General features: G+C 41.3%; 2 protein-coding genes across 3 annotated transcripts; one reads left to right on the top strand and one right to left on the bottom strand.

Moving 5' to 3' along the window:
• Nucleotides 1–331: 331 nt before the first annotated feature.
• Nucleotides 332–3,090, bottom strand: GON7 (GON7 subunit of KEOPS complex). The gene is made up of 2 exons (XM_054027888.1): nucleotides 2,790–3,090; nucleotides 332–1,296 (listed from the first exon to the last, which is right to left on the bottom strand). Exons 1-2 carry the CDS (start codon nucleotides 3,004–3,006, stop codon nucleotides 1,187–1,189), a joined length of 327 nt encoding a protein of 108 aa, XP_053883863.1. The 5' UTR covers nucleotides 3,007–3,090; the 3' UTR covers nucleotides 332–1,186.
• A 221-nt stretch (nucleotides 3,091–3,311) lies between these two features.
• On the top strand, nucleotides 3,312–22,986 carry UBR7 (ubiquitin protein ligase E3 component n-recognin 7). Of its 2 annotated transcripts, none has more exons than XM_054027885.1 (11): nucleotides 3,312–3,573; nucleotides 5,722–5,855; nucleotides 6,952–7,012; nucleotides 7,179–7,274; nucleotides 9,923–9,976; nucleotides 11,364–11,469; nucleotides 14,071–14,258; nucleotides 14,942–15,073; nucleotides 15,477–15,639; nucleotides 20,901–20,962; nucleotides 22,137–22,986. In XM_054027885.1, the coding sequence occupies exons 1-11, from the start codon at nucleotides 3,409–3,411 to the stop codon at nucleotides 22,227–22,229; spliced, it is 1,254 nt and encodes a 417-aa protein (XP_053883860.1). In that variant the 5' UTR covers nucleotides 3,312–3,408; the 3' UTR covers nucleotides 22,230–22,986. The 2 variants fall into 2 exon arrangements, with proteins under 2 accessions (XP_053883860.1, XP_053883861.1); XM_054027886.1 differs by lacking the exon at nucleotides 3,312–3,573 and adding an exon at nucleotides 3,673–3,695.
• The last annotated feature ends 331 nt before the right edge of the window (nucleotides 22,987–23,317 follow it).

A 23,317-nucleotide genomic window follows, 5' to 3' on the forward strand; every position in this document is an offset into this window, starting at 1 on the left:
AATGAATATGGAAACTTCCGGTGCTGGCTACAGTGAAGTAATGAATGGTTCACAATGAGGGTCTTATTCGTATCTGATATAATGGCTAAACCACACAAAACTAACTAACAGATCAGACACATTGTCAACCGAGTGAAACGCAAAACTGACAATGCTTACTATACTTAATGCCCATATCCAAATAAAGACAATTTTTTATACAATACTTAGCACTTCCAGGGTGTTTTATAACCCAATTCATCCTTACAACATTGTTGTGAGGTAGGTTATGTTTTTTGTTTTTTTAAGTTAGATAAGACACTGTTGGTGTTACATAACTGACACCACTCTCCTGACAATTTCTTGCATTTATTGGTTTAACACTGTATTTTAGTGTCCTTTTCAAATTATGACACATTTTGTATTTATTTATTATTTGAATTATGGTGGCACCCAAAGCCACATGATTCTGATTCCAAATACCTATGCGTATGTCTTTGTAAAGACAAGTGTTAAACACAAATGTATCTGAGACCCAACACCATAAACAGATCTTTTAGGCTTCTTGTAAAGCTGTCCAACATTTTTTTTGTAAATAACTACTTCCTTGTTAATTTATTTAAGCAGGTCTGGAATACTGGTTATTTTATACAGTCCCCTATCAATAGCACTGTTATATAAAATTGCTAGTTTGTTTCTTGTAGTTTAATATTTCAGCAGAGTAACTTGCTTTTTTTTTTTTTTTTTTTTTAAACTGAAACTTCCTCTATTTTAAGAGTGGCAGGAAAAATACAGGGAGCCCAGTAGCAGTACAAAATAATATTGACTTTTAAAAGATTCAAAACCACAAACTTTAGTGGCCAGATTAGTAAAGAGACATCTGCAAACAAAGGCTCCTCTTGACACTGGCAATTCATAATTTCTTCCTCACAGACATTTAAGAATTAATTTCTTTCCATGTAAGAGAATCTACTATATAACACCTTACTCTCTTTTTGTCAGTTTTTTTTTTATTAATAATGTTAAATACCAAAAAAAAAAAAAAAAGGCATTTTCCTTCTAAAACTTAACCAAAAGGAACACAAATGTAGTTGTCTAGTTTCCAAAAATAGTTTCTGTCAGAGGTACAACAATGCAATATAAACACTAACATTTGCAACAGCAGAAAAGTATTTTTAAAAAAATTAAATAGCTTTTAAAGCAATAGTCAGGAGTGCTGACTTTTTGTCCGTTTTAAAGGCGGTCCATCCACACATGTTTTGACATCAGTGTTGTTTTCTTCATCTTCCTCCTCCTCCTCTTCCTCCCCAACATCACCTTTTAAAATTACAATACAAATTAATACCACATATACAAAAAATACCCACAAATCCATTTCCCGAGGAAAGAAACTGGGATGGATTAGAGGACAGAGAAAGTCTTTTTTTCCAGGTGCCTACCTGGAGCAAAAGTTGTGGCTGAAACATGCTTTTTCCACCCCCTATGAAACCATGTCATTCAAAGTTGTTTATTTATGAATTCTTCACATTCTTTATCTGCTAGTCCCTACCATTTTGTTGTGTGATTCTGCACCGACACTATGTGTAGGGTACAGACAAAAGCCCACAAGACCTCCTTTTGTTATTGGGAAAGGGTACCGCAAGTCTCAATGTTATGTTTCTATCCCCTAAGGCGGAGGGATTGTGACAGCTCTGACCCTCTAGAAACAACTCCTGTGCAAAACGTTCAACAGGTTTACTGGGTTTTCTACTGGAACTGTATGATCTACGTGAGTGATTCTCCACCCTTTCTAGATCAGCACCCTCATCACCCCACCAGGCACCTTCCTACGTAGCAAGGGGAGGGAAGGCCTGTGGACTGGCAACCCCTGAACATGTGGGCTGAGAACCCGAGGTCTGAGTGAAAGGAGGATGCCGTGCAGTTACACACATCTGCCTCCGATCCACGTCTCTACCCCCAGGAAGCCAAACAGGGGCTGTCATTTGCCCGGCACACACTCGGCGCGATGCTGGAGTAACGGGGCAGGGCTCATCTGGGTGACTCCAGCAGTCTCGTGGCCAATTGATCCGGATGACACATGAGCGCTTGTGCTTTGTCATGCAGCCCCTTCCCTCCGCGCCAACGCCCTGCCCAGAGCAGTGGGTTGGGGGGGGGGGGGAAAACTATGGCCCGTGGGCCGCATCCGGCACCTCAGACCTTTTAATCTGCTCCCTGAGCTCAATTGCCCGGCTCCGCCCTCTCGGCACTCCAGCCAGGGAGTAGGGTCGGGGGCTTGCCCCACTCCAGCTGCCCAGCACTCCTGCGTTATGGGCGTGAGGACATGCATGTTACTCTGGCTCCACAACCCAAATGCACCTCAAAAGCCATTAGAGCCTGGAACGTGCTACTTTTTGGCTTAGGTGACTTTCCTAGCAGCCAGAGCCAACTGGATTGTGGGCTGTTGGGAGTTACATGGGAGGAGATTTCTGAGATCAGGGGGCTGGTGAATCTCAATGAGTTCAATGACTGAAAGCTGATGCCCAACAAATCCAGGCTAACATTCAATTTGTGTTCAGACAGGAACAAAATTGTCTGGTAAACAAGCAGCCCAGTAATGTAATTTTCTAACAGAATGATTGTAATCGTGTTGATTTGGAAACAAAATTTATGTTGTCCCCGTGTGAACAGGAATTGTTAATTTCATGACCATTCATGGCCCAGGGTACAATTTCCATACCCAGATGTGGCCAAAAAGTTCGCCACCCCTGGCCCACTCAGCCCCGCCCCCGATTCCAGCCGCTCCGCCCCGCAGGCCCCCGCGCGTCACTCACCCCGCGGCCCGGCGGCGGTCCCCGCCCCCGCGAGCCCCCCGCTCTCTTGCTCCACTAGGGGCGCGAGCAGCGCCGAGACCTGCTCCTGCAGCTGGGCCAGGCCGCGCAGCAGCCCCCGGAGCTCCCCGCCGGCGCCGGGCTCGGGCTCGGGCTCGCAGCGCACGCGAAGCGGCCGCTTCTGCCCGTCGCGCCCGGTCAGCTGCGCCCGCAGCTCCATCCCCACAGCCCGGCCTGAGGGGCAGAGACCGGCAGCACAGCTGCCCAATCAGAATCCGTCCTACGCGCCCTAACCCGGAAGCCCTCGGCGCCCACGAGGCAACGGCCCCTCCAAACTCGCGCGGGCAGCAACTCTCGCGGGGCCACTATGTGCGAACTGTCTGACCGCCACCTGCCTCGTCATGTGACTACTCCTCCGTCACGTGGTACGGACCAGCCCCGCCCCACCCTTTGTGACTTGTTGCTATGTGCCCCGTCTGCCCGCGTCGCGCGCTGAACCCTTGTTTTGCGGTCTCGCGCGTCACGTGGTGTGTTGGCAGTTCCGCTTCCGTTGTGGCGGCGCCCCCCAGTGTTGGGTCTCGTTTCCCGCCTTGTGCCGTGTCTGCCTCGGTCGGATCCCGCGATGGAGGCTGCGGCCGGGGGCGCTGAGCCCGCTGGCGGCTGCGCGGGGGCCCCGGAGGAGCCCGTGGTCTCCCTGGCTGACGTGCTGGCGGAGAACGAGGAGCTCGAGAAGGAGGCGCGGGCGGTGCTGGGTGGGAGCGATCACGAGCGCTGCAGCTACTCCCAGGTGAGGGGGCGGGGCCGGCCGGGCGGGCGAGCGAGAGACTCGGGGCCGGGAGGCAGCGGAGGGGTGGGTGGGAGCCTCCTGCAGGCGGAGAAGAAACGGCGGGGGCCGGACTTGGAGCCAAGGCAGGTGCACGGGGAGAGGAACCCCGGGGCGGGGCAAGTTGGGGGGGTGGGGCGAGGGAGCCAGCGGGGTGTGTGTGGTGGGGCTGTCGCGGGGCAGGGGTGGGGTGAGTCTTAGTCTTTGATTTTCTTCAGGAGTCCCTAAGTGGGGTCCTGATTGAGCCAGAACCCAACAAATGCCACTCGTGGCGGTACTTGGCCTGCCCCTCTGCCATGCCCTCGGTGCCCCCTTTGTGGCAAGCTCAGTGGCAAGGCTGGACTGCGGAGATGATCCCTCTGGGATAGAGGGAGAGGTCCAATATCCTTGTATTTTGGGATACCCTGTCTTTGATAGGGTCCATTTCTGTGCTCTTTCTCTCTTCCACGCATGGTTTGCAGGCTGATAGTGGGGCCCCACAACATCCAGTTCAAGAGTTTACCCCATCAGACAAAATGTAGTCGTCGGCAACTGTTATGTGATGGTCATTAGTGGGAGACAAAGTTGGGGCCTCTGCCTGCTCTGTGGGTAGAGGACTTGGTGTCCACAGCATTCTGCCTAGCTCTGAACTCGCTTAACCCATAGTTTCCTCTCCATGCATGCATGCATCCGATGAAGTGGGTTTTAGCCCACGAAAGCTTATGCCCAAATAAATTTGTTAGTCTCTAAGGTGCCACAAGTACTCTTCGTTCTTTCAACAAATTATCCCACTCACTATTTATTCAAGTACAGGGCTTGGTTCATGAGACGCAAACCCTGGTGTGGCTCAGGGTGCGTCTCGCATTTTGCAAGAGCTTTGTCTTGAAAAAAAAATTGCATTTCCAGGGTCAGGAAACATATATTCACATCCTCGTTGCATTTATCCTAGTCTATCCCCTTTTAAAGAGCTATTCATAGGTCAGCATTTTGGACTACAAGAAGGCACTTGGCAACTTTGTGAATGCACTGACTAAATGCCTTGTTGTTTTTGCACCCAGTGCCAGCTTGCCCCCCAAATACTAACTTGCTCCCTAAATCAGGGGTGGGCAAAGTACAGCCCGCAGGCCGGATCCGCCTCTCCGGGCTTTGGATCCGGCCTACGGGCTGGATCCGGCCTGTGGGCTGGATCTGGCTCCTCAGGGCTTTGGATACGGCCCACGGGATTGCCACCCCCGTGGGGCTACGGGCCCCATGCCGCTCCCGGAAGCGGCCAGCACCATGTCACTGAGGCCTCGGGGGAGTGAGCGGGGGCAGACGGCTCCGCGTGCTGCCCTCACCTGCTGGTACTGCCCCCACAGCTCTCATTGGCCAGGAATGGGAAATTGCGGCCAGTGGGAGCTTTGAGGGAGGTACCCACAGGGGAGGGCAGCGTACTGAGCCGCTCCAGGTAAGCGGTGACGGGCCCGAGCCCACACCCCGAACCACTTCTGCACCCCAACCCCAAGCCCTAAGCTCCCTGCCGCACCCTGCACCTCTCCTGCACCCCAACCCTTGCCCTGATTCCCCTGACACACCCCACACCCATTCTATGCCCCAACCCCATCCTGAGCCCCCGTCGCACCCCTCCTGCACCCCAACCCCCTGCCCAGAGCTCCCGCCGAACCCTGCACCCCTCCTGCACCACAACCCCCTGCCCTCAGCTCCTGCCACACCCCTCCTGCACCCCAACCCCCTGCCCAGAACCCCCTGCCGTACTCCGCACCCCTCCCTGCACCACTGCCCTGAGCCCCTTCCCACACTGTGCACCCTCTCCTGCACCCCAACCCCCTCCTCTGCCCCAGCCCCTTGCCCTGAGCCTTTTCCTGCACATCGCACCCCATCCCACACCCTACTCTGCCTCCTGCACCCCAGCCCCACGTTCATGGTCCTACATACAATTTCCCCACCCCGTTGTGGCCCTCAGGCCAAAGAGTTTGCCCACCCATGTCTTAAATCCATGGGTGGATTTATCTTAAATCTTAAATTCTTCTGACACAAACTGCATTTACTACTTCACTTCAACAGCAAATTATCTTCCTTCAATTATTTTTGCATCTCTCTGCATCTCTGTAGTCATTTATCTTGTCTTTGTAGGGTGCTGTAAAAAGACAAGCCTTGTATGCCTGCAGTACTTGCACCCCACCAGGAGAAGAACCAGCAGGAATCTGTTTAGCCTGCAGTTATGAATGTCATGGCACGCACAAGTTATTTGAACTATATACAAAAAGGTAAAGCTTTTCTAGAGAAGGGAGATAGAGTAATTTCTGAGACACTTCTTTTTCTTTGTCATATTGTGAAGAAGTAAAGCATCACACCAAAAAGTAGTATGTGCGTTTATGCTAAGTGCCCATCTTCTTAGAGATGTTAATCTGTGATGTGGAAAATGATTGATGATTGCAGAGGCAGAAATGGCACTGAAGAAGTACACAGTACATTTGGGTCCTTTCATTAAAGCAATTACTACATGGGTTTGGAGGGAGTGGATTTCAGGAAAAAACAACAACACTGATCTCAAAAAACTTATTTTCAAAGTACAGATTGTGCTCCTCTGTTAAATTATAAAGTATTCTTGCTCACATGTTTTATAAGCACTTTTATTCGTTATAAAGAACTTTCTAAATGTTAAGGCCCAACACATCCATCTGAATCAAGTAAAATACATAGTGTGCACAGTGCTAATCATTGGCATGCAGCCACCTCTGGGGTAGAATGTAATGGCTGTTCAACAAAGCACAGCACTACTACCCAACCATGTAGGTTAAATGAAGAAAAATATTTGAATATATTAAGTGAAGATTGTCATCAGAATATATTGAAACTGAATCTTTGGTAGGCAGATGAATTGCCCAAAGGAGAATTTTCCCAGAGCACCCCAATTAATACCCCTGTTAATTCAAACATTTCAGTGTGATCTTGAATGATCGTAAGTGGGAAGGAGTTCAGTTGTATATCTCATCCAAAAGACAGTATCTCCAATAACACAGGCTCTCATGACATCCAACTAACTTAGGCCCCAGTCTTGCAGACACTAAAACATGTGCTTGCTTTTATGCATGTGAGTAGTTACAGCAGCAACAATTAGATCTTCCATTGAGGTTTCCCAACCAAATACTGATGTAACTCAATACTGCTGAGCTGAGATCTGACAGGATCACAGCATGAGATGGTAAGGCTTCAGGACAGTCTAGCCAATTTTCACATATGTTTTTGTTTAAATAGCTTGTGAGAGCATTTCATGGTTCTAAATAAGGAGCGCTTATAAGAATAAGACATTATTTTAAGACAGCATAAACAATCTAAACTATTATGTCTCTTTCTTTCCAGAAACTTCCGCTGTGACTGTGGAAACAGCAAATTCAAAAATTTGCAGTGCAAGCTATTTCCAGTAAGTTTAGACACTAATCTTTATATTGTCAAGATAGCATGTGGGTCATTTCTTCGGAGGTTTGAATAGGACGAGAATTGTCTTCAGGTTATACAATCTCTCAATAAATGTTCATGTTTTTTTCACCAGTTTGTACATTAAAACATATATCCTATTTCCCTTCTAGGAAAAGGGAAAAGTGAATTCAGGCAATAAGTATAATCACAACTTCTATGGATTATACTGTGTTTGTAAAAGACCATATCCTGATCCTGAAGATGAGGTAAGAAATGCACAATCAGTAATAATACTATGGATAAAGTGCACACACTTTTTTTCTACATAGAATGTTGATAAATGCAAAGTAATGCACATTGGAAAACATAATCCCAACTATGCATAAAAATGATGGGGTCTGAATTATCTGTTACCATTCAAGAAAGAGATCTTGGAGTCACTGTGGATAGTTCTCTGAAAACATCCACTCAAAAAAGCAAACAGAATGTTGGGAATTTGAGAAAGGGATAGATAATAAGACAGAAAATATCATATTGCCTCTGTATAAATTCATGGTATGCCCACATCTTGAGTACTGCGTGCAGATGTGGTTGCCCCATCTCAAAAAAGATATATTGGAATTGTAAAAGGTTCAGAAAAGGGCAACAAAAATTATTGGGATATGGAACGGCTTCCATATGAGGGGCGATTAATAAGACTGGGACTTTTCAGCTTGGAAAAGAGACGACTAAGGGGGGATATTATTGAGGTCTATAAAATCATGACTGGTGTGAAGAAAGTAAATAAGGTAGTGTTATTTACCCATAGCACGAGAACTAGGGGTCACCAAATGAAATTAATAGGCAGAAGGTTTAAAACAAACAAAAGGAAGTATTTCTTCACACAACACACAGTGAACCTGTGGAACTCTACCAGAGGATGTTGTGAAGGTCAAGACTATAACAGGGTTCAAAATAGAACTAGATAAATTCCTGGAGGAAAGGTCCATCAATGGCTATTAGCCAGCATGGGCGGGGATGGGTGTCCCTAACCTCTGATTTGCCAGAAGCTGTGAATGAGCAAAAGGAAATGGATCACTTGGTGATTACCTGTTCTGTTCATTCCCTCTGGGGCACCTGGCATTGGCCATTGTCAGAAGACAGGATACTAGGCTAGATGGATCTTTGGTCTGATTCAATATGGCTGTTCTTATGTAGCACTATGATCCTCAAATTCTTCCATCGAATGAACTCCATCTTAATAGAGAGCTCTTACCTCTGTGTTACTTTTGTTAATCATTTTATATAGTAGTCTGCATTTGCACAGTGTTTTAAGAGTACAGTGTGTTTTGCCTTGAAGATAGACAAGGAAGACGGGCAATAAATTAATGCTGTTTCCCTATTCAAAAACTTAAATGAAGAGCCAGCCCCCCATCAACAGATAAAATCATGCTTCATTTTACCCCCACATCCTGATAAATTAATGCTGGGCAGTTCCCTCAATAAAGTGAGTCAGCTTGTGCATTAATCTTAGATTTCCAATTATTTTCTTATCATCATGTCCCAACTCTGTATTTGTTCACCTGAAAATTCAAAATAATAATAAAATACCCCTCCAATTATTAAGTAACAAAGCACAATCTCTGAGAAGTGAATGATAAAAAACATCCCATATCAAAGTTCCCAGCACTGGTATTGTACATTATGAAGCAGTCATATCTGAATTAAAATTCACCACTTTACTCAACTGGCACATAACATTTCAGGTTTTTTTTTTCCTCTTCAAAATATTGGATTATAACTAGTCTGTCTCTCACCTCTTCAATGGGTAAGGAAAGTTAGAATGTGTTTATAATATTTTGCTAAATATTCTGTATTTTTGAATAATATGAAATATTACTACAATATAATTGTATAAGAAATAGTGAATTCTTCTCACAGAGGGCATCTTGGGAATAGGCAATACCAAAATAGCAAATGCAGAAAAACAAACATCTGGTTTCTTGTTAGATCCATATGAATGTATAAATTAATATGACAAACACTATAATTTTGAAGTACAGTACAACATCAACTCTGCCAAGTTTTAGGGCATTTAGCACTTTATAATGAACGGGTAAATGGATTATTTAAGAACAACGTTTTAATAATAAACCAAATTGTCTTGTATTATGTTTGACAGAATTCTAAAGTTGAATAAGCAGGTCTAGCTCTCCTACTGCAAACCCGATATATAGTTATATAGTTTTTCCATATGGCGGGAAACTCTTGTTCCAAGTCAGGTTCCCAACCCAGTTCATAGAAAAATACTGGTACCAAAATGGAGTTCAGTATCATAAGCCCTTGCATGCTCCCGATGAGTCATTGCCCATAGCTGACTGAAGAGTCCACAGATGAGGATAAGATCTTCCATTGTCTTTGTTGATTGGCCATTAGCACTGTCTAGCTTCTTCATTGTTGTACCTGAAAGGCTAGTTGTGGGTTTTTCTAACTTCACATCTTTGAGTAACACATAAATAGCAAAACTTTTTAACTTCATATACAATGATAGCACATACAATCCAATGAGATATTAATGTTTAGCAGATCAAGACTTTTAGAATAATACCTTTCAAGGCATACTTTGTTCAAAGCATATCATAATTACATCACAATGGTAAATATGGGGTGCAGAATGTCACAGAGAGCATATCTGGCGCTAATGGAACAATAATCTTGTTAAACAATTGGGAATCTCTAGCCAGAATATAACAAATTACAAGTGCTTCAAAACTTTGGCTGGTGAGGCGGTAAATATTTATAATGGCCATGCAATTTAAGTGTCTCACTGTGGAAAGTGATTCACTTGTATATTCTTTAGAATACACGGCACTTAAAGGCCGGTGAGAAACTTTGAAGGTTGATATTATTGGTAATAATATAACCATTCTTGTAGATCCCAGATGAAATGATCCAATGCATAGTTTGTGAAGACTGGTTCCATGGAAGGGTAAGGATATGTATTTAAGAAAATTGTCATCTTGCCTGGAAATAGGCTAAAATTAGTGTTTTCCTTAGGGAAAATCTTACTTGGAAAGGTAGGTAGGGATCTTTTGAGAACCAGGGCAAGAGTTTTCAGATTAGCTCTTTTCAGGCTGTACAAAAAACCCTAAATCTTTATTCTTTCATGCTGGCAGTCCTCATAATGAACTAGTACCCCAAATGGAGAGGACCTCTACTTTATTCAAGGTTGCTCTTAATGTATATACTAGTCCTAATAAGTGACTATAGACATCTAAAACTTTAATGTTTTATGGAAGACTGTTCTGAATGATAGCGTTTCCCATTGGAATTGGAGAAGAAGGTTATTGAGCACACCATTATCAACTGTATCATGATCTGTGGTGAATGGCAGTTCATTTGATGGGACATTAACTTAGAGCCATATTTATTTTGGGTAGGAGGGAACAAACTGCACAGTCAGTGCCTGATTAGGAACTTTAGGGAAGATTTTTCAAGGCAAATGGACAAGGCACCCAATTACCATTGAAAGGAAGTGGGAGTTGGGTGCCTAGGTCACATTGTTTCCTTTGAAAATCACCTGCTTTATGCAGGGTTGGGGGTTCAGCTCATCATGTCACTAAGGGTAGATTGTGAAATTCCAACCAGACAGAAGCAAGTAGAATGGCTGGAACAAAGACATGAAATAGGAATATTGTTGGTATAGCATACCTTTCATTAATTATAGACTTTCTGATTCAGATAAATTATAGGATTATTTTTTCCTAAATGTTTGTATTAGATATTAAGTATTTTTGATGAATATTCTAGCTTTAACTATAAAAATTGGTCAAATTTGTCAAAAGAAAATAGAGGCAATTTATTTTAATCATTTTGATGTTTCTCGCCAGTTTGTTTGAAGACAGTTTAGATTTTGTATCTAACTCTTTTCACATTGGTCCCATCCTGAAGCTGAAGAAGGATAAAATGTTTTATAAAACTTGTTCAGCAAGGAGAGAATCTCAGATTACTAAGTAAGAGGGCTACTTAAAACTGCAGTGTGTGGTAACTGTCCTATTAGGATAGACAAGGTTTGGAAGTATCCATAAGTATTCCTGTTCTCTTGGCTGATAGAGTCCAGACTTAGAGAGGCTAATAATCTGGATACATTCCTTAAATTTGATTGGTCCTCTCTCATTCTCTAGCAGTATGGATGCTGGGTATGGAGGACAAACTGGGGATAATATACTGCTAATGGGAATTCTGAAAACATGAGGGAAGAGGTGGGCATGCTGCTTGTTTTTCTGCCACTAAACCTAGAGAAAAAAACACTCTACAGAATCCATTAATTTGCAACTAATATGTCTCTGTCATATGTTCCTATTTCTTCTTGATAGCACCTTGGGGCAGTTCCCCCTGAGAGCGGGGACTTCCATGAGATGGTATGCCAGGCCTGCATGAATTGCTGTGCTTTCCTTTGGGCGTATACTTCACAGTTAGCAGGTAAAATTAGGAGAGCTGTACTAATATTTCTATTCTATAAACCTCCCAAACAGAGCTGATTTAACTCACGTAAGCCTATCCAAGTGAAAGACAGATATTTGCTGACAGGGCTGAAGAAATTGTGTTACTCTGAAACTTTGTCTAAGTAGTAGCAGCCGTGTTAGTCTATATCCACAAAAAGAACAGGAGTACTTGTGGCACCTTAGAGACTAACAAATTTATTTGAGCATAAGCTTTCGTGGGCTACAGCCCACTTCATTGGATGCATAGAATGGAACGCACAGAAAGAGGACATTTATACATACAGAGAACAGGAAAAGGTGGGAGTAGCCATACCATTGATTGGCCTCTTACAGTTGGTATGGCTACTCCCACCTTTTCCTGTTCTCTGTACATTATTTCTGTGCGTTCCATTCTATGCATCCAATGAAGTGGGCTGTAGCCCACGAAAGCTTATGCTCACATAAATTTGTTAGTCTCTAAGGTGCCACAAGCACTCCTGTTCTTTTTACTTAGACAAAAACCTCAGGCAATAAAGTAGCTTAGGTGACAACTTTAGGTTTTGTGCTTTATAAAACAAGGAAGGCCTAATTCTTAAGTTTTATGAAATCTTATTTTTTTAGTTTTGAAAGTAGTTTATAAGTGTATTTTCTCACCGTAGGTATTTATGACAAATAGTGCATAAAGACTTGATACTTGCCCCTAGGAGTTTACATTCTAGGCTAAATCAAAACTACTGAAAAGACATTACAACACTGGAGGGAGGTATAGGGAAACAGAGGTTGTGGGAGAGATGTTGTTGGAGTAACACAGAATGGACCCTGAAGGGTGACTCTGCGTCAAATGGATATGGAGAGTTCCCCCTTGCTCTATTTGGGATGTGATCTTTCTTAGGGAAAACAACTCTCCAGTTGTCTAATCAAAATAAATACAGTAATCCTAGTGTTCTTTGCTGCACATTCTTCTCTTCGGGATTAGAAATAATGTAGGAGCTAGAAAGAAAGGGAATCATCTTCCCTTTGGGCACGACCGGGAATGGATCACTTGATGATTACCTGTTCTGTTCATTTCCTCTGGGGCATCCGGCATTGGCTATTGTCGGAAGACAGGATACTGGGCTAGATGGACCTTTGGTCTGACCCAGTATGGCTGTTCTTACGTTAGATTGCTTTGCTCCACAGCAGGTGGCTGGCTGAAGGTGCTTGTTTCCAAATGGTTGATTATATCAATTGCTGATTATGACCTGTTAGGTCGTATAAAGTTGGCTCCTCAGGATGTGTTTAAGGGGTTGATGTACAAAGATGTCATACATGGAATCGTCTTGTAGTATAAATACATGACAATGCTTTTTCTTAGAATAGGTATGGCATGGAGCATACGCTTAATTACACATCAAAGAAGTAAACCTGTTGTATACGGGGAACCCACATAGCATAGTTATATAATATACTCTAGCATTGTGGTGCTGAGATTGCTTCAGTAAATCATGAAGGAAGCTAGTGGAGGTCTATCCATTTTTATATCCACCAGGATTGCTTTGAAAAGAGATGACCGAGGCTTTTCTCTGGTAAAATAACTAAGAAATAATGAGCAAACTCTGTAGCACAATCGCTCAGTGAAATGTTTGATCGCTTTGGTTACTTCACTCACTCTAAAAAGTTATGTTGACAATTTCAGCTGTCCTGGTGACAAGCGGTGCTCTTAAGGAGCAGCAGTCATGTGTTTCACGCTCCAGAATTTGAGAGCATCTGCCCCAGAGAGTTCCAGGGTTTGAGAGTGACATGCTTATGTATGTTTGCTTAATTTTATTTGTAATTGATTCATAATTACACTTTATAGATATATATGGAGAAATTATTATTTAAACCAGTCTTTTTTGAGAAGCCTCTAAAACTGGGAGACTGTTGCATCGTCCACACAGAATATTGTTCCTTTTGTTTGTCTCGAAGACCTCTGTAAACATTCTAAAAGTGTATTTTATAATAAATTAAACATATTGTTCTTGGTTTCTTCTATCTGTTTGTCTGAAAAAATTAGTTTCAAGGGTATATTGGGAATAAAATATACTAAAATAAGATTAGAGGAAGTACCTGGCTACTATCCAATCTTTTGCAAATACCAATGAATTTCAAAAACCCAAGGGAAGACTAGCATCCTAGGGGTGTTCAGCACTCTGTGAGGTCATGGTATTTCCCCTCCCCCGTTTTCGCCATTATTTTCCAGTAAACTCTAGGCTTTCAGGATGAAAAAACAATGAGGGTTTTCTTTTCTGCTTTGGAAGTGGGAAGGCACAACGCAGTTAATCAGTTTAAATCAGTCTTTCAGTTAATAAAAATAAACTTACTGTGACTTGTTCTGTAACACTATTTTCGCAGGAGGCGGCGTGGGGGGTATGAGGAAGCTATGATAAAAGATTAAGCCATTGTATTATTGTTTAATGAGATCATAGTGTCCCCAGAAAACTCTAGAATATATCCTTGTTTTTATTGAAGTGTACAGTGCAGTTTGAGCACTTGTATGACATTACAGTGTCAAAAAAAATTCTGAAACTGCTTTCTTTGACTGGCAAGCTTATGTTAGTTATGGATATACATTTTCTAGTTCCTACCGTGACCAAAGTGACCTCACTTGATGACGAAAGGATTGTGCTGAATGTCAAGGAAACTGAAGAACAGAACAGAGAAATCAAAAAGGAAAGTGGAGGAGATCACCAAGGGAAGATTAAGGAGGAAGAACAAGTAGAGCAGTATAATGAGCCATCTACTAGTTCTGGATCTAAATGTCCAGAGGTAAACTGCACATTTTTCTTAATGTTTTATGTTCCCTCTCTGCTTAGTGTGGGCAAAGCTCCTTTTTTGGTTCTGTGAATAGGAAACATATATTTCATGCTCCCTATCAATACTTCATCTACTTAACTACTACTCAAAGTCTGTGTAATTTCCCAGAACAGCCTCCACTGCAGTAGACATGCCAGTAACTACTGATGTGAAATGCGTCAATTGATCAGCCAGTAAACCAGGGCATACAGGAATACAGTTTGCTCAGCAAAGATCTTCCATTCCTCTTTTTATGTCACCCCTTTTGTTGCTTGATCAGCCTGAGATCACTTCTAAATTTGTTTGCTAATATGGAAGTACCACCCACTGCACCTGTACCATCAGGCTAGCCCAGATCTAATTTCTGAGCCCTTTATTGCTTTTGCATTGACTCTGATGTTGATTTGTAAGAAGGATAATCAATTAATTTAGAGTATGATGCCTTTTAGCAGTTTTAGCTGATTCTCCTGGGTATACAGCAGTGTCCTAATTCAAACTTTACTCTGAACACGCATTAGGGAGCATTAAAAAAAAAAATCAAAGCAGGGGCCAGTATTGTAGCTAAGAAAAGGACAAACTGGAAAAAAAACCCTAAATTAAACCCCTTTGAAATAGAATAGAAGTGAAAAATACTGACTTGTTTCATTTTGATTCAGACAGTTACAAAAAGTGATGAACCGGTGTGTAAGCTGCGAGAACTTCAGACCAAGCAGTGTCTGAAGAAGGATACCGCCACCTTTTGGCCATCTAACTGGCGGAGTAAATTGTGCACATGCAAAGACTGTTTAGTATGTATACATTTTGTTTTCTGGGCTAACATTTACATTAGCTCCTTGAAGACTCTACTGAGCGAAGTCAATACATAATACAATTTGTAAAACTTCCTTGTTCTGAATGTAAATATCTACTGGAAAACATTCCACTAACCTAAGGAAACAACTGTGGGTCTTATCTGACGACTATCATCTTCAGTATTAATAATATATAATAGCCTGTGAACATTTTGTATTTATTTACCTACTCTCTAAAGTAAGCACAGTTCTGGAAGCATTCACAAGAAGTGGCTGAAATACTTGCTGATATAAAATAATGTGATAAATGTCATTTCTTTGGGAGAGGTTTTGAAAGGTTGGCAAATGATCTGTAAAGTTTGTAAGCTGGAAAATAATAACTTTTACTCTTACTCTTCAGAAAATGTATTCAGAACTGGATGTCCAATTCCTGATTGATGAATGTGACACTGTCTTGGCCTATGAGAATAAAGGTACAAGTGACCAGGAAACAGACAGAAGAGATCCTTTAATGGACACGCTTAATAGCATGAACAGAGTCCAGCAAGTAGAACTCATCTGTGGTAAATATAATTTCATTTTGGGAATTCAGCATAGCATTTTAAATATATATCTTACCTAAAGGAGCTATTTAATAGACCACCTACTTAAATAGCAACGGTGTCTTTAAAAAGCAGCTTATAAGAGACTGTTTAACTAACCTCCAGAAACATTTCTGTAGGAAACCTTGAACGTTTTTGTCTTCAGCCTGTTGTTAATTGTTACTGTTTATATTAAGGAAGCAGATTTTGTAGAAGCTTCTGCTTGTTTTCTAATTCAGCAGATCGGCAGTGGTAATTCCTTCTCGAAAGTTGACATGTTCATATTAGCTAGCTTAGTTTTCTGAGTTCATATATTATGTATATATAGCATCAACAGTGCAAATACAATTTCCCTGCCCTGCACAGCTGTCATAAGTAGATAATGGGCAGGGAAGGGTAACAGTGAAAAGCATGGAACTGAATGAGGAAGTCAAGCACTCACTTAATTTTAGTTTAGTTTGCTTCTTATATGCATTATTTGTGGGGCGGGGGAATTGTCAGCTTCAGGGCAGATGGAATTTCCTGACAGTGTTCTGTTCCTTGTGTGTGGAGTATACCCAAACTCTGTTCCAGTGTCTATAGACATGAAGATGGAGGTACTTGAAAAATGGTGCACCAGTTCCTCAACAAGAGGCTGAACTATATCTGACATGTTTGAGCATTTCTGGGCCAATAAGCCAGAGTTCTCAGTCATAAATTAGGGCTCCTCCATGGAAGACTTTATCAATTGTATCAACTCATGCTCTTGCCACTGTTCTGAAGAACACAATGTGCCAGTGTGACTGTATTGTACCTCAGCAGAATCTGTTCTGCTCCAGTGAACTTAAGCTAATAAACCCTTGAGGGTTTGAACAAATGAAGCTCACTTCACATATAAAGAACAGCTAGTACTGATGTATTAATTTATTCATAGGGCTTGATTCTCAGGTTTGTTTTGTCCTTAAAATACCTATTTAAACTGGTTGGTCTAGGCACAGGGTAATTCCCTTATGTAGGAAGCATCTGTCAGTGATGTCAGGCGCAGAGTGTGTGTCCATGTTTGGTTGCTCCTAAAAATCAGTGTGTTAGTTTTAAAATTTACAAGAACAGAACAAATTGCTTGATTCTTGCTCAGTTAATTCTCATTCAGAAAGGTACAGATTGCTTTATGTAACTTGCTGGGGGGAGGTACATTGTGAATCTGGTAAGGAAACAGTGGACTGAGCTGAAGTCTTGCCAAGTGCTAGAACTGGAATCTGTATCCCATGGTCTCTGAACCATCTCATTTAGTGTTGATAGCACTTTGCTTTCCGCACAGCCAGCTTGTCAGCCTAAGCCAGTGAGGCACAGCCTAACCAAGAATTCCTAAGAGCTGCAAGATATTTTCCATAGTGTTTATCGAATTGATAAATATAGATTTACAGACAGTTAAGCATATATATTAAAAAGTTAATATAATTCCACAAGAAGTGCTTGTGATTTGATTTAAATCTGTCACAACTCACTGTCCAGTAGTGAAACGCAATGCCAAAATGTTAGAAGAATGTAATGCTGCATGATCAAATCTCAGTAAAACTAATAGTGCCTCAAGAAGCTGCCTTGTTACCATGGCAATTTACCACACCAAGAAGTCAGTTTATAAAGGTGTTGCTATGGTAACCACTGTTTGAGGCCATGGCAGGATTGTAGCAGTTGAGGCCAGTTCTGAACTTGGTGACGTATGTTTGGAATTTGAGATTTTAAAATTTTCAGTAATGGCTTCTGTAGAAAATGACATTGTGTGTGACCTGAGAAAAAGAGGATTTTCATTAAGATTTCAAGAAGAGAGATGTTCAATCATTAAGGAAGGCAGAATAACATCAGCACTGGAGATCTTGAAGAAAGACGGGAAAAGAACGCGTCAGTTTCAGACATCTTGGTACAAAGTCCATAAATGGCTAACAGGCAGCGCTCTGAGTAACAGATTATATTGTTGGCCCTGTTTGCTTCTTTCAACTAAAAAAAAACATGTGGGCTAATGAAGGTTACTGTGACTGGAAAAATGTGTCATGAAGCACATCTATACACAGCTCATCACAAGAGCACATAAAAAATGAAGTTTCCTTGAAATGCTTAGAGCAGGCAAGCACTCCTATAGATGTGTTGCTTAGTGAGTAAAGGCACCTTGCTATCTTAGAGCACAACAAGAAAGTCAGGAAGAACAGAGAGATTTTGAAGCGACTAATTGATATTTCAGTTGTTTTATCTTGTCAAGAACTTGCATTCCATTACTGTTATGAGACGGAACAATCTCTCAATCAGGGTAATTACAGGGAACTTTTTGATTATTTTTTTCGTCATGACAAGAGATTGAATGTTTATTGGCAAAAAAATGCATCCATTTTTTCTGACCTATCAAAGACCATTCAAAACAAATTGATGGAATGTGTGGCTAAAGAAATAATATCCTACATTGACCGTGAAATTGAAGAGTGCAGCTTTTTTGCTTGCGAGATAGATGAAACAACTGACATTTCTCACTTAAGCCAGCTTTCACTTGTGTTGCCTGCCCAGAACTGGGCCCGAGATGGCAAACAGGGGGTTCGTCGCCCGGTGTGCTTGGCACCAATAAAGACACCGAGGGGAGAAAGCAAGCCAAGTTTATTTCAGAGCTCTGAAATGGCACTAGGAGACCAGCATGTCTCAAATCAAGTGCAACAAATACAAACAACTTTTACCTTTTATACTCCAAACTGTTTGCATACATCTTTGTCTGGCTGTTCCCCCTTACCCCTCCCTTCCAGACAACTGTTACAATAAACTCTACATAAGCTTGTGAGAAAACTTTCTCAGTCTTTGCGACCTTGAGTTAGACGCCTGCAAACTAACTACGCCTTTTCCCCCGCTCCTTATCTCTATTATTTCTGCTAGTGTGAGTGAAACTGCAGGCATCTGCTAAAAAGCTGACATTACATTTCTGCTTCAACCTACTTCAGAGCATGTAAGCAGTTAGCATAGAAGTAGGTGAGAGTTCCCAAGATGGAGTCACTGTGGTTCACAGACCCAGAACAAAAGAGCTTCATGGGCACTTTTGGCCTTCCACTCTCTCGAGTTACCTAGTAGCTATGCCTAGTGGACCCCAACACTTGTGTTACGCTACGTGGACAAGAAGGGGAAAACACAGGAGCGGTTCATGGGTTTTTAAAATGTCAGTGCAGATGGAACTGCAGTTGCTTTGAAGCAGGTTCTGGATTCAGTGTTGTTAAAATACAACTACAAAAGAAAACTTGTGTCTCATTCATATGATGGCACTGTAGTGATTACTGGTGAGCTGGGAGGTCTGCAAGCCCTAATTAAAAAAGAGGCTCCACAAGCTCTGTTTGTGCATGGTTTTGCCCACAAATTAGATTTAGTTCTCCAGCAAGGGCCGCAGTGTATTAAAGAAACCCGTGGCTTTTTTGCAACCTTGGAAGGCTTCTCCACATTTTTTACACGCTCAAGCAAACACAGTGAACTGCTGGATCGAATTGTGGGCCAAAGGATACCTTCCCTCTGTGCAGTTCGATGGACATACAAGAGCAGAGTCCTATATGCCATTGTCTCGGAAAGAGAGAAACTTTGCAAAGTATTTCAGGAGATTGTCAATGCCAGTGGTTGGGATGGAGAATCTCGGCGATAAGCCATAGGATACCTTACAAAACTAAACAACTTCCAGTTTCTTTTCTTGGCATACTCCTACGGTAACCTCTTCAGCATCACTGACATTCTCAGTGATGTTCTTCAGAAAAAGGCTGTTGATTTAGATTACTGCAATTTGCAAGTTCAGTTAACAATCACAAGGATTGGTGATCTGCATAAAGAAGAGGAGTTCAAAGAAGTGTTTAATTCTGCAGCCACTACCCTCACTGACTTACCTTCACCTCCAAAAAAATATAGGCTGGATTTGGAAGATGGATCCTCTGAAGATGGTCAGAAAATGTATTTACAACTATACAATGAAATCATTGATAACATCATTCTGCAACTGTCTCAGGTTTGTAGACATAAAGGCCCCCCACTTCATTGAGCTGTCGGACTCATCAAGAGTTCCAGCTTTCAGGAAACAGTTCCCCACAGATGCTTTTACCTCACTCTCCAATTCCTATGGCAGCTACTTTGATTTAGATAGTCTCAAGAACGAGTTTGGTGTCATCTTCAAAGATGAGCAGTTTCAGAATCATTCTGTTAGCGACATGCTGCGCTTAATCAATTAAACTGGGCTCTGTGAAGTGCTTAAGGAAGTGTACCGCTTTTTTTGCTTAGTTGCCACTATACCAGCAACAACAGTGAGTGTGAAAAGAAGCTTTTCTTGCCTTAAACACATCAAGACATACTTGAGTACAATGGATCAGGGTTGTCTCACTGCACTGGCCACAATATCCATTGAAAAAGAACTGTTCTCTTTCCTGGAGAAGCAACCAACCTGGTACGATGTTATTGCACAGCTTTGCTTCAAAAAAAGAGACAGATTGATCTTCACTATATGAATAAGGTAAGCTTACGTCACTTAATGGATGGCAGTTTCTTGCTATGACATGACATTTTTTGAATGACTTTTTGATACTGAATGTTTATAGCAAATAGTCCACTAAATAATGTGATTGCCAGGTTCTGATTTGCCAATTGATTATAAAATCTTTTTTTAAAGCAGTTTTCTAAGTTGTGTTTAAAGTGCTAATGTTGCCTTTGTTTTTAGTTGATGGGATTATATTATAGTTACATAGTGACTGCAGGCTATTTGAATGCATGAAAATGCTCATAGCAGAGATACGAGATTAGGTGAACGATGTCAAGTTACGTTTAGGACTTTAATAATAAGCCAGCATGTAAAATAATATGAAAATATCCCAACTGTCTTGTTTATTTGGAAGTACTCTTTTTTCTTTCTCTGCAAACCGATTGGGAGTGATCGTTTCTGTGTATTTAATCTTATTATAGCCATTATTATTCAGTGGGTGAGGGTGGATATAACTATTGTGATTTGTGCTTCTCCTGTCAAAGGCACAAGCCACCATTGCTCACAGCTCTAACAGTTAGCAACTTCTGCTCAAAGTGAAGTTATTGAGTAGGACACACAGATTTAAGAACCACCTTAGGATAAAGCCTTCCCACAGCTCTTCATTAATTTATAATCCAAACTTGAAATCCATTTACTGAAGCAAGTCTAGTCAGTTACTAGTTATCAAGAGGAGATAGCAATCATTGAAGCAGACAGTTGAGGGTTTTTTCCCATTTTTTTCTTCCAGAATACAACGACCTAAAGACAGAACTGACTGACTATCTCAGGCGATTTGCAGATGAAGGAACAGTAAGCTATAACTAAAGTGTTTTCTAGAAAAAAAATCTCAAGTTTTTAAAAAAAATACTTATTTTATGACCGCTTAAAATTTCCATAGTTTTTTTGGGGTGTGGGGAGGGGGAAATAGAAGAGTGAAGTAGAAATGTCACCTCCATTTTTGACTAAGAGTTGAGAAAATGCATGTGCTGTAAGTAAAGGAAAGATTTGCTGAGAGACTGCTTGGGCTCTTTGTAATTGTGCACATAATGTCTATTTATCTTTAGGCTCTTCTGTTCTGTAACAACCCATTATTTGCATATTAAAGTATTGATGAGTGCAGTTTATAAACAAAATAATTAGTTGAATTTTTAATCTGAGACTTTTTGCATAAACATTTTTTGTTCTTTATCAGCCTCTCTAACATTTCTTAAGAGCAAGAACAGGTTACTACCACACTTGATCTATTCAACCATACTATATCCAAGGCATTCACATCCCATTGTCAGTCAGCACTAGAATTTACACCTTAAACTTCCTTTGTACCTTCAGAGCCATGGGTTTTTTTTCCCCAAAAACTACCTCAGCTGAGACATTTTGGTACCATTTTTGGTTCTGTTCCTAAGTTGGCTGAAATACAGGCATTGTGTGTGCAATTATGCAGTCTTCAACCCACTACAGTCCTACTGACATCTTTCATTTTAGTTTGTAGTGTTGCTGTAACAATGTTAGTCCCAGGATATTTGAGAGTAAAGGTGAGTGAGGTAATCTCTTTTGCGAAAGAGAGAAACTTTCGAGCTTACTGTGTAAATGTGAAAGCTTGTCTGTTTCACTAACAGAAGTTGTTCTAATAAAAGATTACCTCATTCACCTTATTTCACTTTGTAATTAGAGTTCCTGATAGTTCATAAGAGCTGGACAAGCATTTTATACTTTTCTAATATTTTCCTTCCTTTCCCTTGGGGCTGCTCTTTTTGCCATTCAGAGTGGAAGTTTGTGCTTTTATGCTTTTGCACTGGTAGGTCAGGACCATTGTTCTTAACAAGTTGGATTCCTTGATACTGCTGGTGATGCAGTGTGTTGTGTGTGTTACAAATACTGTCCTGAGAAACTTCTCATGTAGTTCTTGTCTGTTAGGTGGTCCTTTTTCCAGATATGTATTTTATTGTACTAGTTTGTCACAACTTAGGTTTCATTTTATTATCAGGTTGTTAAAAGAGAGGACATTCAGCAATTCTTTGAAGAATTTCAGTCACGCAAGAGAAGACGGACAAATAGGATGCAGTACTACTGCAGTTAGACTGAAAAGGCTTTGACTTTCATAAGGACAAATGGAAAATCCAATCCATCCTTCAGTAAATAGAAGCAGCACCTTTGCTAATATTTGACCTCTTTCCCTAAATCCTGCTTTCCAAGAGGCCTCCTCCAACTCTGCTCATTCACTCTGTTCCATAAAATACTTCTCTTACTTTTGTAGCTTATACATATGTCTAATTTCATTACAGGTGCATTGCATAGCAGCTTATCATGCAGATTTCAGACAGTGTCGGTATACTTAAGTTGTCAAAAGTTGGTTTTGTTTCAGAGGGAGTGAATTGGTCCTTGTTAAAATAACTTTTGTGCCACTTTGTGTCCTTTTTAACCTTTGACCCGTTTCATTTTAGTACATGTAGCTATATACCATACTAAAGATGGGGGCAGACAACATTCTGTTTTGGGAATAAATCTACATTGTATAGTGTTGCTTTGTTGGTCTGAATACTTCCATACTAATTCTTCTAGTGTAGTGGTACTATCATAAGTTTACAATACAAAGGCAGAGGGTTCTTATTCACCTGGAATGTTTAACCAGACTGATGGGCCTAATTCTCTAAATGTTAAGGTATGTTTAAACCTTAGAGGAGAATCACAGCTTAAAAGTAGGGTCATTATGTGAACTTAAATTGCATTGTACTTGCACAGACTAACTCCGGTGTTGCTGGGGAAGTGTATTTTCTGGGTAGGAGGAGATTAAGGAATCATGGACTGGTCTTCAAGCAACAGCCTAGGGTGTTTTTTTTTTTTTTTTTTTTTAGAAAAACTTGGTTCATGTTTCATTATACAGTCACATCTGAAATTAATAGAATGGCTGTCAGTTTTATCCTCTCACTAGAATATAAATGGAATGATACTAGTAGGTTACAACCTAAGCTTTTGGGGGTTTTAAAAACTGATCTATTTTAAGCTGCCCTAGTTTTTAAATATTACAGAAAGGAATACGTTAACGTAACATTTTAAAACCTATTTGCTGCCATATAAACTTGTGACCTTTTTGGAACCACCGTGGTCGTTATTGGACATAAGACTAAATCTACAGCTGAAGTCCTTAAAACAAAACTTAAATATCAG

This window comes from Malaclemys terrapin, chromosome 4 (genome assembly GCF_027887155.1).
Source record: "Malaclemys terrapin pileata isolate rMalTer1 chromosome 4, rMalTer1.hap1, whole genome shotgun sequence".
Lineage (NCBI taxonomy): Eukaryota > Metazoa > Chordata > Testudines > Emydidae > Malaclemys > Malaclemys terrapin.